Consider the following 13,414-nt stretch of genomic DNA (forward strand, 5'->3'; position numbering starts at 1 on the left):
TGGAGAGGAGTGAGGGGGCACATATTATGTGAAATAAATAAATTGTGTTCATACACCATTTCTGGATCTGATGAATTGCCAGTAACCATTTTGTAAAATCTAATGTGCAGCATCTAAATCAAGATGTCCAAATGTCAAACACGTCCATGCCCGTGGGATTCCCACGGGTGACCCGACTAGTCTCTCAATATTGTTGAAATGAAGATCAAATAGCTGTATTTTGAAATATGTTGAAAAAGTCAAAACTTTACATGGGGTGTACTTACTTTTTCACGTGACTATACATCACATTATATACACCACATTATACACACCACATTATATACACCACATTATATACATCACATTATATACATCACATTATATACACCACATTATATACACCACATTATATACACCACATTATATACACCACATTGCATACACCACATTATATACATCACATTATATACATCACATTATATACACCACATTATATACACCACATTGTGTACACTACATTATATCCACCACATTATATACACTACATTATATACACCACATTATATACACCACATTATATACACCACATTGCCTACACCACATTATATACACCACATTATATCCACCACATTATATGCATCACATTATATAAATCACATTATATACATCATATTATATACATCACATTATATACACCACATTATATACACCACATTATATACACCACATTATATACACCACATTATATACACCACATTATATACACCACATTATATACCCCACATTATATACACCACATTATATACACCACATTATATACACCACATTATATACACCACATTATATCCACCACATTATATCCACCACATTATATACACCACATTATATACACCACATTATATACCCCACATTATATACCCCACATTATATACACCACATTATATACCCCACATTATATACACCACATTATATACCCCACATTATATACACCACATTATATACACCACATTGTATCCATTTCTCATATTGTACTTGCAGTGTACAACAAACAGAGTGGAAGATACTCTTGTCCATCAAATATGGGGAAAAGCAGACAGACAATGAACAATGAACATTGTTGTATGATGATAATGATTCGTGTCGGAAACATCACAACCATCAGTGCAGCACCTGGCACTGAGGTGAGGGGCAAGAATGACATGGGGATGGAAGGGAACGATTAAGCAACGGAGTGGGAATGTAAGGGAATCCCACATCGAGATAAGGGGAATGATAAAGGAATATCAGTGGATTATGAGAGAGTGAATGAGACAATGAAGAAGAGGAAGAGTGTTTCCTACCCAACGCAATTACCTGATTGTCGGTACCAGTCATTGTTGTGAAGTTAAATAATTGTCAGGACCCCAATTAGTAACCTATTGTCTTTTTCAAAAAGTTATGGTACAACTTAACCACAGTTTAACCACCATTTTCTAGGCTAACTGCCTTTCCAAGCTGTCCAAACCACCACTCATCATCAGACTCGAGGCGGTGTCTGCGCTTGACACCGACGGGGGACCGGCGGTAGCTGTCCAGGTGTTGTGCAAGGTCGGAAATGGTGAACAGGTGAGTTTGTCCTCTCATTACATTACCCCCCTCTCCAAACCTACCTCCTCCTCTTCCTCTTCGTATTCTCTCCGAACTAAACAAGCAACATCCCTCAAACCTGATGAATCATTCATTATATTCTCCAAAATGATCCTTCCCCGCACAGGATGTCCCTGACTCGAGTGTCTCTACCTGGTTATTGTCTCCTTCGATTTGATAGGCCTTAACCACGCGGCGGAGGCAGAATTGCACTTTACATCAATAACCCAATTGTCCTCCTAACAGTGATGACTCCATGTACATCGCTCTCAGACAACATGGTCTAACTTTTAACTGCTCCTCCCAACTTTCTCTTCCTTGTATGTGGTGATTTCATTTGTCACCACACAACCTGGCTGGATACTGTTACCTCTCTCACCAGCCATGGCACTTCAGCAAAGGACTTCTGTGACTCCTTGTGACTGACTCGATCTGTGAATTTAACAACCTGGATTTCTCCAAATGGCAAATCCTCCCTTCTGCACTTGGTGATGACAAACTTTCCCACAAATGTCTCCTGCTCTACCTCTGCTCCAATTAGTTAATCTGATCATGTGCTTGCGAAACTCAACATTTCACTGGTTATTCTCAGAGCTGCTTCAACATCGACGAGTCTGACCGTTCACTCGAGCAGATTGGCAGGGTCTGCAAGCAGCCATCTCTCTTCAGGACTGATCTCGTACATCTACTGCTCCTGATATTAAATCAGCCTGGGAATTCTTCCACAGAAACCTGCTCTCATGCATGGATTCATCCCACCTCATCTTCACTAAATTCTGTGGTGAGGCAGTTGCTCTGAAACAACTTGCCTTCTCTTCCTGGAAGGCAAATCGGACCAAAGGAAACGTCAGTTCATTCCAAAAAGGTCGCAACAAGTGTGTGTCTACCCTCAAGAGAGCCAGAAAACAACATCTGTTCAACCTCAAGATTGAACTTTCAAACTCATCTCCCTCTAAAACCTGGTGGCGCCTTGTCAAGTCTGTCTCAGGTGGATGTTCCCCTTCCATTCCTTCCCTTACTTCAAATACACCACAGCTGACTCCGCTCATGAGAAGGCGGAATACCTCAATTCTGTGTTTGCTTCAAAATCTTGTGTCCCCAACCTGTCACTCACAGTACCCATCCTTCCCTGTCATACCCAACTGCTCCTGGACTTTGTCTTTTCAGCCTCGATAGTTTTTTTGAATCCTCGACTCGGACTCTCCAGCTGAAATGGACAGCATCAGCTCACATATCCTTAAAAACCTGCTCCGCTGCTCTTGCACTTCCTCTCTCTGCCATTTTCACCCTATCATTTGCTATCTGCATTACATAAAAAGGTACAGAGATGGATCCCCTCAACTACAGACCTATCAGCTTGCTTCCAATCATAAGCAAGGTCATGGAATCCATCATCACATTTGATATGAAATCCTTCCTTTTCTCCAACAACCTCATCTCAGATCATCAATTTGGTTTCAGACCAGGTCACTCCACCTTGGGCATGCTGCTACCACAAACCCAACAATGGGTGGAGGCCCTCATTGTCAGACATGAGATCTGAGCCGTCTCTCTGGATTTCGTGCTTTTCATACAGTCTGGCTTCCCTCCTTGCTCTCCAAATCCTCTGCCGATGGCATCCAGGGCCAACTCCACACATGGATTACTGACTTCCTCCACTCTTGTAGCGACAAGTGGCTCTCAACGAAATCCTTTCATCTACTCTCCCTTTAAGGCTGGAGTTCCCCCAGGCAGTATTCTGGGGTCCAGTCCTCTTCCTGATCTTCATCAATGATCTCTCTGACTCCCTGGAAAATCCCATTTATCTATTTGCTGATGACTCCACTCACTGCCATGACATCCCTCATCCTTCAGACAGGTAAGCTGCAGCCTCTTCCCTCTTTTGAGACCTTGAATAAAATCACAAGCTGGTCAAACACTTTCTCTCACCACTTGGAATTTGTCTTTTAATCCTGCCAAATCTCACGCTCTCACTATCCGTCTCTGAAAGGACTGTCTGACAACCCCTCACGTCCCTCCATCTACCTTCTTAACAATCTTCTTGAGGAGGTTCAGTCATTCAAACTTCTGGGTCAAACTATCAACCATGATTTTTCTTCCATGATCAAACTATCAACCATGATTTTTCTTGGGCAAACCATATTTCAAAGTTGGCCTCCAAAACCAGCTGCTGACATCCACCGTCGTCTAAAGTGCTTCCTTTGCTCCTAGCTAAGTCTATGGGCCTATCACTTCGGTCTTCTACCACTTCCTGTCTGCTCTTGCACATTCTGCTCTTGTCCCCACCCCCAGGTTTCTGCAGGGCACACATGGTCCACTATCAACCCCTTTCTGGTGAAACTACCTAAACCCTCGATCACTGCTCACCTCCACTCATTTTTCCCTTTCCCCCCCCCCCCCCCCCCCCCACCTGAGGAACGAACTTACACATTCTTTCGAATCTCATTCCTCCCTCTAAATTTCCAATTTTACCTCTTCAGCATTTCCTTCTGTATCCTTCTTGTCCACTTCATGCGTCCTCTCCTTCTCCCATTCCTCCCCACACCCATTGTTTGTCCAAGTATCCCTCTATTTTGGCCTTCAACTCTACTGTTGGTGTTTCCCCCTCTCTTTACTCTTCCTTTTGCGTCCTACTACATCCTGACCCATTCTGTGTACTAACTCTTCCAAGAGCCTCCACTATGTACACAAAAAAAGCATGTGAGTAAACATTTTATGGTCATGTCCTCTATGCTCCTATTCACCATTTGTATGTCCTCTGCCATTCTTCTCAAATGCAGTGGTTGGGACTGGTACTCCGGACTTGGGTGGGACAAGGCTCACAATCTTTGAATAACCCCACCTTGCCGGATTTTCTGCACTGGGTGAATCATGTCCTGAGCGACCAGCTGAAGGGTCTCCAGCCAATGAACCAGTCAGTGGTTGATGATCTCTTGAGGTACCTTTTTGTTGTGCTGCGTGAAGTCGATATACGATCTACTCTGTGTGCAGCACTTGGTCAGGATGCAACTTATTGTTTTTCATAATGATGATAAAACACAGTGTTTAACCCTTAGATGCAGGTGTCAAAAATCCTACATAAACGTAGCCATTGGGCCTCGGAGGCCCCACTAATGTATTCGTGTAAAGTTTTTATTTTTTATTTTTATAGATTCTTTTTCTTTCATATCCTTTTTCAATCCAAGTCGATGCTCATGGATGTGTATTTGCTCAGAAAATGTGAATCATTGATCCTATTAGTTGGAAGAATCCCATACAAGTAATGAATCGTTTTGTTTTGCAAAACAAAATTTTGTTCCTGGTTTTTCAACTTTTTTTTCTCTAAAAGGTTGAGGCTCATGGAGGAGTATTTGCTCAAAAAATACGATTCATTGATCCTTTTATTTAGAATGTATATGTCCACAACTGTCCAAAATCCTACACCAATGCAGCCATTGGGCCTCGGAGGCCCCACGAATGTTCCCACTATCCTGAATGAAATTTTCATATTTTTGTCACTGCATTGTTTGTAACCAAGTTATCGGAGCATATAATGAGGCTCATATCAAGAAAATAATGATATAACATAGCAGTACAACAACATTTATGCGGGGCCTCGAAGACCCTGGGCCTGCATTCGTGTCGGATTTTCGGGTTATAAGTGAAGAATGAACATTTTCCCACGAGCCTAAATGATTTTTTTTTTAATGTCACTGAATTTTGTGAAACAACATGAAAGTCGGTGAAAATGAGGCTCATTCCAAAAAAAAATTGTACAGCATCGTTTTTGCAACAAAAAAAACCGTGTGGGCCTCTGAGGCCCAATCACTGCATCCAAGGGTTAATTACATGAGGCTTATACGATCAAAAAATTAGAAGTTGACATGTTGTTTCCATGGCAGTAGTTCATTCCTAATCCCTCCCTTGTACCAAATCCTACCTGTAGAGGCGCCATTAAGGGAAAACGAGTGGAGATTGAGGAGCAGATCTTACAAGCCACCGCCAGTCCCTCCTTTGCATCTCTTCCACTCGCGGCTCCCCCCACACCTGTTCCCCCACCACCTCGTAGTCGCCGCAAGCAAAGCTCCAAAAAAGGTGAACACCAGAGGGCGCCATGGTCATGGTGATATGCTCACAGTCTGGTCTTGCGTTCGACCAACAGCTCTGCTAATAAATCAATCAATCAAACGAGTTGTTTATTAAATTACATATCTGGTTCTCACTGGATTATGCATTTTTTTGGTGGGTGACTAGTGTTGTGTTGTTAACACTAGGTTGTCAACCTAGTGTTGACTTCAGCTTTATTTTTACCACAAGGATAGCATTTATAATTTCTGATCTGATACCCCCAAGATTTGAATTGTAATTTTTGATTTCTGATTTCAATTTCTGATTGAAATGAATTTATCAATTTGCCAAAATCAAGACCCTCTATTCACCTTCACTCCTTCATTCCTCTTTACTCCCACCTCTCGAACAAACTCTCTCACTCTCTTCAATCCCTCTCCTCCCTCCAGGTATTTAAAACAGCTGTTTACCACCATCTCTTATCTTTCCCCATCCAAAACGGTGGTCTTTTCTACCCCCGTTAAAACACCCCAGATACACCTCTTTCAATCCCCAAACTTCTTTCCTCAAATTCCTAGTGATGAAATTCCTAGTAGTGTTCATTTGCTTTGTACCGTGTACCCCTTCCTCCTCCCCAGCCCTCCCTCTTCCACAGATCTACGGACGTCCTTATTACCCTGCGCTCACGAAGCGAAAAGCGGGGTTAAGCATTCAGTTGCGTATGTGTGCCGTGTGCCGTACATGTGTCGTGTGCCATACGTGTGTTGTGTGCCGTACTTGTGCCGTGTGCCATATGTGTGCCGTACATGTGTCGTGTGCCGTATGTGTGTCGTGTGCCGTATGTGTGTCGTGTGCCATACATGTGCCGTGTGCCCTATGTGTGCCGTGTGTCATGTGTCGTGTGCCATGTGTCATGTGTCGTGTGCCATATGTGTGCCGTACATGTGTCGTGTGCCGTGTGTCGTGGGCCATACGTGTGCCGTGTGTCGTGTGCCGTACATGTGCCATGTGCCATATGTGTGCCGTGTGCCATGTGCCGTACGTGTGCCGTGTACCGTACGTATGCCATGTGCCGTAAGTGTGCCGTGTGCTGTGTCTGCATTTTAAAAATTCATTTTCTCGGCCACCATTGGTCCGATTGATATGAAATTTTCACCACAGGAGGGTCCCCTCACACCCCCACCCTCCCCATACAGCCCCTCAGGGCCAGATTTTTTTATTTCGTGAACAAGCTTTGGTACATCATGGGTGTTGAAGGTTGTGGTCAAGTTTCATCGAAAGTGTGTGTGTAGTTTCTAAGAAGAAAGCAAATACCTATTTTTGGGGGCAACCCCCCTCCCCCCATACACCTCCTCAGGGCCTGATTTATTTTTTTTGATGCCAGGAACAAACGTTGGTACATCACGGGTGATGAACTGATGAATGGTACGTTGTGGTCAAATTTCATTGGAATTGTATGTGTAGTTTCTGAGAAGAAGGCAAATACCTATTTTGGGGTTCAAACTTGGATCCACTTTGACCCCCGGCAACCCCCTTAGACCCAGATGTTTTTAATGCCATAAACAAACTAGAGTTGTAACATACCAAATAATATTTGTGCCAAGGTTGGTCACAATCCCATCAGCGGTTTCGGAGAAGAAGTTGCAAATGCTTACGGACTGACGGACGGACGACCACCATCACATAAGCTCCCTGGAACTACACTCCAAGTGAGATTACTATCCCCGGGAATATTACCACATATGAACTACAACTGGAGATAATCCGGGGTTCGTTGACGATCCTGAAAAGAGCCCTTGGAACAAAACTCTGAAAAAGTTGAACAGTTTGGTCCATGAACCATGATCCCTTACTGAATAGGAGGTGGATACTTTGGGTCCTGGGAGGATTCCGTTCCACCTAATGAAACCCGCAAATGGAGATAACAACCAACGACACACACAAAAATCTCGCATATGAGCACTTGTGAGTGGGCCATTGCGACCCAAGGCACCGCGGCCTGTTTGAAGTTCCATTGTGGTAATCTATACATACTGTTACGGATTCGTCACTTCCGTCTTTGTGGTTGTCATCCACTTGAAGCATTTTTAGTTTTGTGTACTATTATTGTTACAGTTTGAGTGTGAAATGGAGATAACTGTCTTCAAAGGTAAAAAATAATGTCTCAGAAGGAAAACGAGATGGGTGAGGGCGAAAACGGAAGAAGAAGAAGCGGCGGGCAAGCGGATCAAGTGAGATCGGGAAAGGAAGGCTGATCTGCTTCGAGGTGTCGAGCGGACGCTGGTGAACATTGGTCACGAGCGAATACTGGTTTCCCCGGGAAAGGGATTCCTGTGACAGTGTCGTTATTGCTGTGGCAAATAAACCTGCGTGACGGGTTTTGCTTTTGGTTCCGAAAGTGAATCATCGCTGGAGAGGAGGTACGCCTCCATTACGGGCCCGTCCGCCATTTCACCTCGCACCAGCCATTCGCCTGGTTCTTGTGTGTGTCGTGGATTTCGCTTGGGAACTCGCGGTTCTTCGCGGTTCTCCGCTTGGGAGCCGCTGATCGTTCATGTCAGCGTCATTGTCTGGTGAACCGAAGGTGTGAATTCCCAGTCGCCTTTTGGGTGAACTTTTGCCGGACAGACGTCGGCCCAACACCTCACCAAGCGGCTCTTCTGCAGCGTCGACTGTTAGCCGTTCTGGGTTCAGGTCTCAGTACGACCTTTTTTTGTGATCGCGAGAGCCAAGGGGATCGACTTTGGCCTGGTATCGTGACACAGTGACTTTGGGGGATGTTACCGATTGCTCACGTGGGAATACCGTGAGTTATTGATTCAGGAAATTGGTGGTAGCATCATAGAAATTATATAGTGTTTGCTGTGCAAGTGAGGTTTTCTTGTACGTGCGTTACTTGTTATTATTGTGTGGTTTTAATACAATACTTGGTTTTTGTAATAATTGATTGGTGTGGTTTCACCATTAGTCATTGGCACACATAATAGCACATTTTTCTGCCGTGACTCCTTTCGGGGCTCGGAGGTACACCGTGGCCGGTGTTTGGGGAGGAGCACGTAACAGAAATTGGGGGCTCGTCCGGGATAGAATTCCCTAACATTCCCAAATTTGTATTTCTAAAAATTTGAAATTTTTGTGTGAAGGTTAACAGGTGCTAACTAATAGTCACAATGGTGTTTGAAGTAGAAAAGTTTGCGACGTCCCCTAATGAGGCACAATTCCAGGCGTTAAAAAGATCGGAACTTATGATATTGGCCAAATATTATAACTTGGAGGTCCGAGTTAGTATGAAGAAAGCAGAGATTCAGACATTGGTGGTAGAATTTCTAGTGGGACAAGGAACATGGAAAGAGGTAGCCTTGGATTGGTTACCAGAGGAAAAAGGAAATATGGAGCTCTGGAAAATGGAGATGTAACTGCAGAGCCAGAAAAGGTTAAAAGAGTTGGAATGGAAAGCAGAAAAGGAAAGAGCAGAACAGGAACGAGAACTCGAGGAGAGAAGAGCAGAGGAAAGGAGAGCCGAAAGGGAGTTAAAGGAACGGGACATGGAGTATCAGAGGGAACTTAAACTCAAGGAGCTTGAATTACTGGGGGGAACGGAGAGAAGTAGCATCCATGCCGGCTAGTTCGACAACCAGTCAGAACTCTTATGGTGAGGCTGTTGCCCAGAAACAACTTGCCTTCGTCTCCTGGAAAGCAAATCCAATGGAAGGAAATCTCATTTCCTTTCACAAAGCCCGAAACAAGTGTGGGTCCACCCTCAGGAGAGCCAGGAAACAATATCTCTGCGTTCTCAAGCCCGAACTCTCTTATCTGTCTCCCTCTTCCAAATCCTGGTGGCATCTGGTCAAATCTGTTTCTGGTGTTTGTTCCCCCTCCATCCCCTCCCTTACCTCAAACGGCTACACAGCTGACTCCGCACGTGAAAAAGCTGAATGCCTCAACTCTGTGTTTGCCTCTAAATCTTGTGTCCCAAACCCATCCCTCTCTGTACCCAGTCGTACCCAGCTGCTCCTGCACTCCGTGGCCTTTCCTCCTGACAAGGTGGAAAAGTTTCTGTCAACCCTCGACTCTGATTCTGCAACTGGACCTGACGGCATCAGCCCACGGGTCCTAAAATCCTGTTCTTCCGCTCTTTCACTCCCTCTCTCTGTTCTCATCACCCTCTCTTTTGCTCAAGGTCAACTGCCATCTGCTTGGAAATCAGCCAACATCACCGCTTTGCACAAAAAAGGTGCAAAAACAGATCCTAGCAACTACAGACCAATCAGCCTTCTCCCAGTTATCAGCAAAGTCATGGAATCCATCATTGCTTCGGATATGAAATCTTTCCTCTTCTCCAATGGCTTGATCTCTGATCATCAATTTGGTTTCAGACCAGGTCACTCTACTCTGGACATGCTGCTTCTGCTGTCTCAACAATGGATGGAGGTCCTCAATGCCAAACAGGAAATTAGAGCTGTCTCCCTCGACATATCACGTGCCTTCAATACGGTCTGGCACCCCAATCTGCTCACCAAACTCTCCTCCTTTGGTATCCATGGAAATCTCCACGCATGGCTGACGGACTTCCTCTCTCGTCATAGTCAACGTGTGGCCCTGAATGGGTTTCTCTCATCTCCTCTTCCTGTTCAGGCTGGAGTTCCGCAAGGCAGTGTTCTGGGCCCTGTGCTTTTTCTGGTCTTCATCAATGATCTCTCTGACTCTCTTGAAAATCCTCTCTATCTCTTTGCTGATGACTCCACTCTCTGCCGCTCCATTCCTCATCCCTCAGAGCGGCAGTCTGCAGCCTCCTCACTCTCTGCAGACCTGGACAAAATCACAGACTGGGCAAACAAGTGGAACATGTCTTTCAATCCTGACAAATCTCACACTCTTACGATGTCTCTCCGAAAAGACCGACTGGACAACCCTCCCATCTACTTTCTGAATAATCCTCTCCAAGAACTTCTGTCACTCAAGCTTTTGGGTCTCACTATCTGCCATGATCTTTCCTGGGAAAACCACATTTCCAAGCTGGCCTCCAAAGCCAGTCGCTGACTGGGCATCCTCCGTCGTGCGAAGTCCTTCCTTGGCACACCTGAGCTCCTCACCACATACAAGGATTTCATCCGCAGCTCAATGGAATACTGCTCTCCCCTCTGGGCTGGTGCTCCTGCCTCACACCTAGCTCGTCTTCACGCTGTTGAAACCAAAGCGTTCAGAATCATTGGAATCTCCCGCGATGACGCTATCTCCGAGGGCCTTTCACTTACTCACCGCAGGCAGGTTGGTGGTCTTTCCGTCTTCCACCGACTCCTCTCCGGCCTTGCTCCCCCAGCTCTCTCTGGGCTCTGTCCTCCAAATATTCCTGCAGGTCGCACAAGATCTGCCTGCAACCCTCTTATGGTTAAACTGCCAAAATCAAGACTCTCTGCTCACCTTCACTCCTTCATTCCTCTTTTCTCCCGCCTCTGGAACAAACTCCCTCACTCTCTTCAATCCCACTCCTCCCTCCAGGTCTTTAAAACGGCTGTTCACCACCATCTCTTATCTTCCCCAATCCAAAACCTTGATCTTTTCTACCCCCGCTAATTTCACCCCAAATCCACTTTTTTGAGGTGACCTTTGTCTTCTTTCCTGGAAGTCCTTGGTGTCCTTGCGTTTTATACCTATCCTGCCTCCCCCCAGGCCCTCTCCCTCCCACACATCTCCCGATGTCCCTGCTCTCAAATCTTGTGTTTGTGTGCTTCCTCCCCTTCTCTCCCCATCTTGTCGACCACTCCCCTTTTTATATACTTTGTTTGCTTGTTTGTTTGATTTGTTTGTTTGATAAATGTTAGCTCTTTCACGAGCCTCGACTCTGTATACAAAAAAAACAAAAAATAACAAAAAAAACTCTTGGGATGTTGGTAGGCATGTGAGGCTGGTTCCACCCTTTAATGAAAAGGAGGTAGCCAAGTTCTTTCTACACTTTGAGAAGGTGGCTCAAATGTTAAAATGGCCTGTGGGGTCATGGACTATGTTAGTACAAAGTGTTCTGGTGGGTAAAGCTCAAGATATCTATTCGGCTTTTCTGATTGACCAATGTGCAGATTATGAGATAGTGAAGAAAACCATTCTCAAAGCCTATGAATTGGTCCCTGAAGCTTACCGACAAAAATTTAGGAATGCCAGGAAGAGGGAGAGTGAGACCCATGTGGAGTTTGCCAGAATGAAGGAAACTATGTTTGATAGGTGGTGTGAGTCGAAGGAGATTGAGAAAGACTTCAACCTTTTACGACAATTGATCTTGGTGGAGGAATTCAAACAGTGTGTCCACGTGGATATTAAAGTGTATCTGGATGAAAAAAAGGTACCGGAGTTGTATGAGGCAGCAACAGCGGCAGATGACTATGCCTTGACACACCGGATGGGGTTCCACAAACCTAACTTCCCGCCTCGAGTTAGCCAGGGGAGTTATGGTAAATCGGGTTCGGAGAACAAATTTTCATTGAGGCGGCCCAGAGAGGACTATAGGGACAAATCTGATACCGCGACTTTTAGGGATCAGAAGACTGCAGTTCCAAGGCATACCTATCTTCCGGGGGGCCCGAGGCAGACCACGGGTTTTTCCTCCGGGCCTACTTGCGCTTTTTGCAAAAAACCTGGGCATGTGATGTCCCAATGTTACGCCCTGAAAACGAAAAATCAGGATCGGAGTCAGGCTAGTGCAAGTCCGAATGCGTTGGCCATTGCGAGAAATCGTCCTTGGAGGACAGTGCCTTGTGAAGGTTCCCGTGCCAAAGTTACGGCATCACAGAACGAACTTGTCCAAGAGGGTTACAAACCCTTTATTTCCGAGGGGTTTGTGTCACTGGATGGGGACTTAACTAAACAGAGACCTGTTCGGGTATTGAGGGACACAGGAGCACATCAATATTTGATGCTGGAGGGCATTTTGCCATTGTCGGAGAAGACGGCAACGGGGGTTAGTGTTCTCTTACAGGGGGTTGGTGGCTATGTTAAAGCTCCTCTTCATGTAATCCATTTGAAGTCTGAGTTGGTGTCAGGACCGGTCACTGTGGGGTTACAAGCCACTCTTCCTGTAGAGGGAATTTCTTTTATTATCGGGAATGTTTGGCCGGTGGTCGAGTTTCTGGTAATCCGATGTTGGTTGAAAAGCCCAGTATGGAAAACAACACAGCACAGTTAGAGCAGGAGATTCCGGGTATCTTTTCATCCTGTGCAGTGACTCGTGCTATGGGTAGGAAGTGCTCTGAAGAGAAGGAGAAGGAAGGTGATGTGGATTTGGGTTCCTTAGAGATATTGGAGGAAAAGTCTGGAAGAGATAATAGGAAAGGGAGTGACATCAAGGAACCTAAGGAAAAGGTGGCATCTGGACCAAAAGAGAAAATGGAGTGTCCGTCGGAGACATCTGGGAACGAGGCTGAACAAACGGTGCTTGTCCGAAAGAGACTTGTTGAAGAACAACACAAAGATTCGGAGCTCCAGAGTTTGATTGGTAAAGCCATTACAGAGGAAGAGGCTATGAAGGTACCTGTTGGTTACTTCATGAAAGGGGAAATACTCATAATTAAATTGAGACCACCTAAGGTGCCAGCAAATGACGAGTGGAAAGTTTATCACCAAATTGTGGTGCCACAGCCGTACCGGAAGGAGATATTGAGTTTGGCACATGAGACACCTTTGGCCGGGCACCTTGGAGTGAACAAGACATGTGACAGAATTTTGGTACATTTTTTCTGGCCAGGATTGTGACGTGATGTGGCGGAGTTCT

At 45.3% G+C, this 13,414-nt stretch overlaps 1 protein-coding gene across 1 annotated transcript in view; it reads left to right on the plus strand.

The window, feature by feature from the left end:
• Window positions 1-1,112: 1,112 nt before the first annotated feature.
• ENO4 (enolase 4) overlaps window positions 1,113-13,414 on the plus strand; it is a 45,516-nt gene continuing 33,214 nt past the window's right edge. The window contains exons 1-4 of the mRNA XM_068109305.2: window positions 1,113-1,163; window positions 1,459-1,587; window positions 2,201-2,251; window positions 4,389-4,546. Of these exons, the coding sequence (XP_067965406.2) occupies window positions 1,113-1,163; window positions 1,459-1,587; window positions 2,201-2,251; window positions 4,389-4,546 (389 nt within the window). The remainder of the gene's footprint in view (window positions 1,164-1,458; window positions 1,588-2,200; window positions 2,252-4,388; window positions 4,547-13,414) is intronic.

This window comes from Myxine glutinosa, chromosome 2 (genome assembly GCF_964187855.1).
Source record: "Myxine glutinosa chromosome 2, kmMyxGlut1.1, whole genome shotgun sequence".
NCBI classification, from domain to species: Eukaryota; Metazoa; Chordata; class Myxini; order Myxiniformes; family Myxinidae; genus Myxine; species Myxine glutinosa.